At 38.8% G+C, this 9022-nt stretch overlaps 1 protein-coding gene across 2 annotated transcripts in view; it reads right to left on the bottom strand.

Annotated features, from left to right (window-relative positions):
- Positions 1-3944: 3944 nt before the first annotated feature.
- The window catches only part of PWWP2A (PWWP domain containing 2A), a 52943-nt gene continuing 47865 nt past the window's right edge, over positions 3945-9022 (bottom strand). The window contains exons 3-4 of one of the 2 annotated variants that reach the window (XM_032259528.1): positions 7146-7265; positions 3945-4680 (exon numbers count right to left, since the gene is read on the bottom strand). In XM_032259528.1, coding sequence (XP_032115419.1) covers positions 4667-4680; positions 7146-7265 — 134 coding nt within the window. In that variant the 3' untranslated portion in view covers positions 3945-4666. The remainder of the gene's footprint in view (positions 4681-7145; positions 7266-9022) is intronic. The other variant, XM_032259534.1, reaches the window with a different exon arrangement.

Genomic DNA, 9022 nt, shown 5'->3' with positions numbered 1-9022 from the left:
ACCCGGCTAATATTTTTTTTTGTAGGTTTCACCATGTTCGTCAGGCTGGTCTCAAGACTCCTGACCTCAGGTGATCCACCTGCCTCAGCCTCCCAAAGTGCTGGGATTACAGGCGTGAGCCACCGCGGCCTAATTTTGTATTTTTAGTAAAGACAGGGTTTCTCCATGTTGGTCAGGCTGGTCTCGAACTCCTGACCTCAGGTGATCCACCTGCCTCGGCCTCAGTGCTGAGATTACAGGCGTGAGCCGCCGCACCTGGCATGAACTTACACTTTCTTATGTAAAGGCCAGCATCAGTATAATTTTCAGTTGCATCTATGGGTTGCATCACTCTCTAAATCTTGTAGGATTTGTGTCTATAAATATTCTGATACATGTATACATGACCAGGATCAGTATGAATCTCATGTAGGCCTTCTCAGATAAGAGCACATGGCTTGTTAATCTTCCCTGTCCTCTCTGTTCCATTTGTTCTTTTTTTTTTTTTTTTTTGAAACAGAGTTTTGCTCTATTGCCCAGGCCAGAGTGCAGTGACGTGATCTTGGCTCACTGCAACCTCCACCTCCCGGGCTCAAGTGATTCTCCTGCCTCAGCCTCTCAAGTAGAGTAGCTGGGACTACAGGCATGTGCCACCACACCCACGAATTTTTTTTTTTTTTTTTTTTTTTTTTTGGGACAGAGTTTCGCTCTTGTTACCCAGGCTGGAGTGCAATGGCGCGATCTCGGCTCACCGCAACCTCTGCCTCCTGGGTTCAGGCAATTCTCCTGCCTCAGCCTCCTGAGTAGCTGGGATTACAGGCACGCGCCACCATGCCCAGCTAATGTTTTGTATTTTTAGTAGAGATGGGGTTTCACCGTGTTGACCAGGATGGTCTCGATCTCTTGACCTCGTGATCAACCTGCCTCTGCCTCCCAAAGTGCTGGGATTACAGGCTTGAGCTACCACACCCGGCCCTTTTTTTTTTTTTTTTAGTAGAGATGGGGTTTTACCATGTTGGCCAGGCTGTCTTGAACTCCTGACCTCAAATGATCCAACCACCTCAGCCTCCCAAAGTGCTGAGATTACAGATGTGAGCCACCACACCTGGCCTGTTCCATTTTGGTTAGTGAGAAACTTGAGAGAAAAAAGATATTAGAAGAGCCAGATTCCTGCGGTCTCTTTTTTACACTCATTTAGATAAACTGAAATGGGAGAACGTTTGAGATTAAAGCCTTCATGTACTCTGGAATAACAGGCAGCCAAAGGATTACTTTTCTGAAACAGAAAAAAAAGTACATTGACCTAAGTTTCTGGGTCAGTCCTGTGAACTGTCTGTAGGTTTTTAAAGGCTAACTTTTTCCTGATAACCTAGTGTTTCTGATTTTTAGATCAAACCCTTGACCTTTCATTGAACGTGCTGGGCTCTTAAAGAAGCAGCCATTTATCCGTAAGAGCAGGATACCTTAAAACTAAAACAAAAGAAAACAAAATAAACTCAGCAGTAGATATTTAATTACATCCAACTCTGAAGGGCAGGTTGCTTGTATGGAAAAGCAGTTAATGTGGTAGGTCACAGTGGCTCATGCCTGTAATCCCAGCACTTTAGGAGGCCAAGGCAGGCAGATCACGAGGTCAGGAGATCAAGACCATCCTGGCTACCACAGCTAAACCCTGTCTCTACTAAAAATACAAAATATTAGCCAGGCGTGGTGGTACACATCTGTAGTCCCAGCTACTCGGGAGGCTGAGGTAGGAGAATCACTCGAACCAATGAGGCAGAGGTTACAGTGAGCTAAGATTATGCCACTGCACTCCAGCCTGGGCAACAGAGCAAGACTCCATCTCAAAAAAAAAAAAAAAGTTATGTTTGTGCGCAGGGTCCTAATTAAACTTTAGTTCACCTTTCCTCTATCCTTGGACATAAGGAGGTCCCATAAAATCTCTTAGTGATTAGAAACCTACAGGCTGTTCTCCTTAGGAAGCACTGCTACTCAAAACAGCCCCCTAAAGTATAACTAGTGATTGAATTGTAATAGTTAAAAAAAAAAAAAAAAATCTTTAAAATCTAACTCCTAAAAAGTAAACATGGTTTTTAAATAACTAATTTTTTAAAAAATCAAAGACTTTATTGGATAAAGGTTACACAACATTCTTTAACATTTAAAACTCTGAGCATACTTCAGATGAGAAACAATTTTTATCATTCAAGTCTACAAAACAAAATAGGCTTATGAAGATTGAAATACAGACACAAGGTAGCATGAAGCAAAGCTTAAATATTAAGCAACTAAAGCAATGAAAGTGAAATAGCAATATGGTAGGTCTAGATTTTAAATACCACCAAGTTTCATTTTTTTAAAAATGAAAATTTGGTTTGTAACAAAACAGCTTTGAGAATACGCCATGAGAAAAAACAATTTATATACTTAAAACCTGATCCTCCCAATTCTTTTGCTTTATATTATTACTTCTTGATCATTTCCATCACTCTACACACATAAAGAATTCTAAAGTTTAATTAAAAATCTTGATTATACAATTCATATAATTCCACCATGGCTTGGGAGTTATTAGGTTCTTGAAGTAAGCCTGAAAGGTACTGCTGGTGTTATGTATCTGAAAGAACAAGACTGACCCAAACCAAAGCTCTAGGCCACATAGAGTAGGGCACCTCTACAGTATAGTTCATGTCATCTTTAGAATTCCCTGCTGCTACAGTTCCTGAGCTGACTTTTTCTGATCTGACAAAATATATGACTCCATAATATGGAATTTTCCAAACAGACAATTGTAGAATGCAATCAAAACGTTAAATTATTTGCAGTATAATTAGAATTTGCATTAAGCTCATTAGAAACAAGACTGCCTGCCTTTTCTTCAAGTTGTAAAACAAATCATAGGCATATTAAACGTTTTAAAACTCACCCAGAACCTTTTGTTAATCCTGAGCCCAGGGTTAATAGGTAATTCCAAACTTATATAGTAACATTATGGAAAGTTTGACTACTTGAGCCAAGTGCTCAGTTATCTGTTACGCTGCTTCATATGAATTTTACGGTTTTCTATTTTTTGGCATATTTTCCCTTTTTTTTGTAATAATCAATATGAATTATCTTTCTGGTTTAAAAAATAAATCAGTATTGCCACTAAAAAACTTCAGTTTTATTATTAAAAGTACGGCATCATCAAATATAAAATGCCTTAAAAATGTAGTACTAACAGGTCCATCTGGTTTTCTCATGTTTTCTCCATTCATTAAAAAAGAAAAATTAAGGTTTTTTTATAATATTTACCAAAGACAAGAAAAAAATTATAGTCTCTATTAGCAAGAATTCATGCTCCATGCATGAAAAGTTTGACACTGTTTTAAAGGATCCTGTTCCTGCCACTTGTCCCCCAGGGCCAAGTCCTACTGACACCTGTTAGAATTTCTTGCACTTAGGAGGGGCTCTCTGTAGAGAGAGGTCCACATCAAAATTTAGACGACGTCACCTTTTTTGAACTAGATAAAACCAGTAAGGATACAGACAATAATAAAAGGCTTTCCAGCTTAGCAGAATTAAGAACTAGCTCTTGGAGTATATATTTGCACTCCAAGATCAACACTAACCTATCCACTTTGAGTCAAAATTTGAAAGATAAGAATGTTGGCCGGGCGCGGTGGCTCAAGCCTGTAATCCCAGCACTTTGGGAGGCCGAGGCGGGTGGATCACGAGGTCAACAGATCGAGACCATCCTGGTCAACATGGTGAAACCCCGTCTCTACTAAAAATACAAAAAAAAACATTAGCTGGGCATGGTGGCGCGTGCCTGTAATCCCAGCTACTCAGGAGGTTGAGGCAGGAGAATTGCCTGAACCCAGGAGGCGGAGGTTGCAGTGAGCCGAGATCGCGCCATTGCACTCCAGCCTGGGTAACAAGAGTGAAACTCCATCTCAAAAAAAAAAAAAAAAAAAGATAAGAATGTAATTATGAAAATGTGCACAAAATGTTAAATACTAGTGGCAAATAAATATATCTTAATACGTTCTAACAAGCAAACATATATTCAAGATAATACAGCCCTGCTTTATTAAAGAAAGAAAAGATCCAAATTTTGCTTGTGGGTGGGGCGGGGCACTTTGCCATCCTTTCAGCAGGATGTTACTTTCTGTTGTTTCTACTGGCACCCTGAAGGAAACACTGGCCTTGGCATCTGTGACTATTGCTGTTTTATAGGAGAGCCATTTTAGAAATACCTTTGCTCATATCTGAACTAATTAACCTAAACCTTGGAGAAAGCACAGTTTAAGTATGAAAAACAATTCAGCATTTCTGCATCATCCCATGCCTTTTAGGCCTGTCCAAACTGTACTCATAAGAACTTCACATTCAAAAGAAGTTACTGTCAGTGTTTCTTCAAATATAAAATTCAAGTGAGCTCTTGTATGTGTATTTCACATCATTTTTCTCCTCATCTCATGCATAATTTATTGCAATAGTTTATTTTTTATAAAATATTCCCTAATACCTTTTCTTCGGTTTAATATAGCACAATTTGCAAGTGCCCCTTTATAGACTGTTGTTTTTAACCACTGCCTTAACATTTACTTCTTAGTGCAGCTTTAAAAACTCCAATTTCATTCAGTCCTGATGCTCTGGTGTTCTCTGTGTCATTGTGGTACAGGTCCAAGAAACCAGCAGCCTGCTAATGTCTTTGTGCTGAAATATAGTAAAGAAAAGGAAGAAAATGTAGTTAAGCACAAGCAATTATATGAGGAAAATGATGTCCTTGTTGTTTAAATTAAGCCCTATATAGACTGTGGGATCACACCTGATTTTTTCTTTTAAATTGGTTAAACCTGACCAATGTTGTTTTAGGAAAACAACTTACTGCCACTCTAAACCAGCAGAAATATTCATGTTATTTCTAAAGTATTATCAGGTCAGTTTCCAACACAAGTAATATGGCTGTCATCTTTACATAATCAATGTGCACTTGAATGTTTTTTTAAAATACTTTATTTGCCGAATGACAAGGGAATTTTAACTTTGTTCCTTATATTGTCATTTCACAGTATAATACTCTGAGAGTCAGCTGAGTTGCTGGGGACTGCTATGAAGCACCAACAGCTTTCTACTAGCACAGACTAGCCTACGGTTTTAAGGAGCAAATTTATATACAGAGCCAAGCTATGTACAAATCAGCAGCAGGACACACTGTCCACATATTTGCAAAGAGCAAAAAAAGAAGGGAGTGGAGGGTGCCTCCTCAGAAGTAGACACAGCATATCAGAAGGTATCAAGAGCACCATTTTGATACTAGAAGACAACACACGTACACTGGTTAGACTGACCAGTATCCCATGTTACGCCAGTAAACCTGATTATCAGCAGAGGCCTCTTCACCATACCTCCAACAAGAAGGACAGCAAGCGCAGTATTTATAAAGGGCAAGGCTTGTAAAAATAACTGCTAAATAGCATGACCAGAATGCCCAACACTACCAACCTCCCTCTAATACTACAAAGTAGAAAGAAGCCCACTGAAACCCTCTACAGTCCCTGGTTATGCCTCTCAAACCTGGAAACCCAAGTACCAATGTGAATTTGAATTCCAAAAGAGATGATCCGTGGAAAGAAAGATGAATTTTTTTGGTCAAATCCATTTTTAAAACAAAAATGGTATTTCAGTGGAGTAATAACGGACACAACAAACACAATGCAACAAGGAAAACAGAAAAACCACCCGTCCTTCCCATTCTTTAACTTCCAAACATTTCACAGGAGGTATCTTTCCCAGGATTTGACAGTGTTGTCATGCTTCATTCGCTTACTAGATCAAGGCCTACAAAATAAATTTCACAGGGTATTCTATCATGTTTCCCCTCAAGCAATGAAAAGTGACCTCTAGGTATAAATACTACACACATCAAGATGAAAGGTGAATGTAGTCCTTGCCTCTGGGAAAAAAAAAAAAAATGATTTACACTGTCTTAAAATTTGACATTGAGCTCAGTTTTTACTTCCTAAAACTAAGATACTGTACTAATATGATTGCAATACTAATAGATTTAGGCTTACACAGAACTAGGGGAGCAAATGTTCCTATTTTATAAACTGAAAGAAAAAAGGTAAATAGCCAATCCCATGTACAATTCCATTTCCTTTAATTTATGACTGTCAGTATTTGGCTTCAATTTTAGTGAGGCCTATTCAAGTTCAGTTGAAGTCTAGGGCAGGAAAGGCAAGGAGTTAAGCAGATCTTACTATTCCTATGAGAGGTGCAGAAAAATAAAAAACAATATTCCCTCAAGAGATCATCTTAACGGTGGCTATCACTCCTTATAAGTGTAAATAAGTGTCCAAAATCCCAGCTGCAATCTCTAACTCAAAATTTGCCATTCTGACCCAGCTTGCAAATTACAGCTTCCATCCAACTATACAGCTCTTCACTAGCTGTACAAATACCAGAGTGTTAAACAGCATTACTTTGAGGAAGCAATAAAAGTCCTAAGTTTCAAAGCAGCACAAACACACACATAAAAATCCCTGAACTTTTGCTGCCCTATAAGGGCCCAAAATAAGCCTTTTAGGCATTATCCAAGGAGTTACTAATAAATGTACTTAGAGAAATAGACTACATTTCAGCACTATCTTTTACCACCCTCTGGAATTTTGACTTGCATTATGTAAATGATAATGGTTTTGAGACTAATTCACTAAGAATATATATACATATATCTGTTCATATATATATTCTTATATATACAGTAAGAAGTAATGACTAAGAAGTTTAATGAATATAAAAGTGACAAAAAAAAGACTGAGATAGTGAAAAGATAAAAGAAATCCAGTATATTTGACTTTCCATGGAGACTTAGTTGCTATCTGACATAATTCTGCAAGGTAACACCCAACTTCTATCACCTTAAGAGAATCTACTCTCAACTCACGGAAGCTCATAAGAGACTCCTCTTTTTAGCATGGCAGGTAGTATCAATGGAAAGTTATTTTCATTCATTAAAACTATCACCTACACGAGGCACACCCAGCTACCAAGGTCAATGAAAACTAAAGAAAAAGAACTAATGAATTCTTTTAAGTCTAGCCTAATCTACTTCAGGAATGATTAAGTGATGACATGATGCCCTCTTCACTTTGTGGCAGGGCTTAAAACAGACAGACCTGCCCGTTTCACTGTTAACTTCAATGCTCCCAGTCTGAATCCACAGTGGTCTGTCAGACACTGTAAGGGAGCAGCAGGACTCGTCACTGTCTGATGTAATAGCTGCCATTTGTTGAGACCTATGGTAGAAAAAACCAAGTTAACAAAAATAAAACATTTGAGTGTTTTAATCCATCCATTTTACAAAAAAATTCTTTTAAAATAAGAACAAAATTCAGGTGAATTTTCATAACAAATTTATTCTGCATAACTTATTGGCTTCACAGAAAGAGAAGCTTTGGTACTAAATGAAAACAGACTTGAGAGCTGTGTAAACACAACAGCCTTGGCCAGGAGAGGGCACTCTCCGGCCCAAGTCAAATCCACAGCAAGATGCCATGGGGCACACCAAGATTCTGCCCTCCAAGCAAACTTACAAATGAAAGGGGAAATGCTAACTCACACTGAATAGTCCTAACAAAAAATATTTTACTAATCTAACATTAGGCTAGTGCTGGAGAAGTCCTGATCTAATCTAACATTAGCCTGGTGTTGGAGAAGTCAGTATTCAAAGATAAGGCTGAACCTGTCATCCTTACCCATACTACATAATAAATGAGCTCAGTTACCCTTTTGTGTATTTTTTGAGACAGTCTCACTCTTGTTGCCCAGGCTAGAGTACAGTGGCTCAATCTCGGCTCACTGCAACCTCCACCTCCCAGGTTCAAGCAATTCTCCTGCCTCAGCTTTCTGAGTAGCTGGGACTAAAGGCGCACACTACCACACCCAGCCAATTTTTTGTATTTTCAGTAGAGATGGAGTTTTCACCATTTTGGCCAGGCTGGTCTTGAACTCCTGACCTCAGGTGATCCACCCACCTCCCAAAGTGCTGGGATTATAGACGTGAGCCCCACGCCTGGCCTCTTTTGACCCTTTTTTGCAAAACAACCAAAAACTTCGTGAACCTCTTTCTGCTTTAATCCCAATAACCACACTTGCATACTATGCAGGACCTAAATTTACTGTGTGAGGTAATACCTCATTGAGTTAACAGTTATAACAAGGGTTTTTATGACACTTAAGCTTTCAAAATAAACTTCAAATACTAGCATAATTTAAATGAAGGACTGCTATCTTAAGCCTAATTTTTAAACATATTTGCTTGTTTGCTTACTTTCCTAACTGTAAATAAAAAAACAATTCACCTATCATATCAATGTAGTGAACTCTGGGATCATTAGTTAAATAACATCCAGTCTTTATAATAATTGTTTTTTTTTAATGCTAAGTTAAATTAGAAGCAGTACTATATAATGAAAACTTTATTTATTTATTTTTTTTTGAGACGGAGTTTCGCTCTTGTTACCCAGGCTGGAGTGCAATGGCGCGATCTCGGCTCACCGCAACCTCCGCCTCCTGGGTTCAAGCAATTCTCCTGCCTCAGCCTCCTGAGAAGCTGGGATTACAGGCACGCGCCACCATGCCCAGCTAATTTTTTGTAGTTTTAGTAGAGACGGGGTTTCACCATGTTGACCAGGATGGTCTCGATCTGTTGACCTCGTGATCCACCCGCCTCGGCCTCCCAAAGTGCTGGGATTACAGGCGTGAGCCACCGCGCCCGGCCCAATGAAAACTTTATAAAAGACTTTTCTGACCTTGAAAAGGAAAGATTTTGTATATATCTAATCTAGAAAAATAATTACTTCTGAATTTTTAATTTTTTTAAAAAGATGGGGTTTCACCATGATGGCCAGGCTGGTCTTGAACTCCTGACCTTAGGCGATCCACCCACCTCGGCCTCCCAAAGTGCTAGGATTACAGGCATGAGCCACCGTGCCCGGCCAATTACTTCTGAATTTTAACTCAGGGGAAAATAATTTTTTTTTTTTTTTTTTTT

The sequence above is a fragment of the Sapajus apella genome, unplaced genomic scaffold (assembly GCF_009761245.1).
Source record: "Sapajus apella isolate SASKATOON/1434 unplaced genomic scaffold, GSC_monkey_1.0 scaffold110, whole genome shotgun sequence".
Lineage (NCBI taxonomy): Eukaryota > Metazoa > Chordata > Mammalia > Primates > Cebidae > Sapajus > Sapajus apella.
This window is presented reverse-complemented; position numbering and strand designations above follow the sequence as displayed.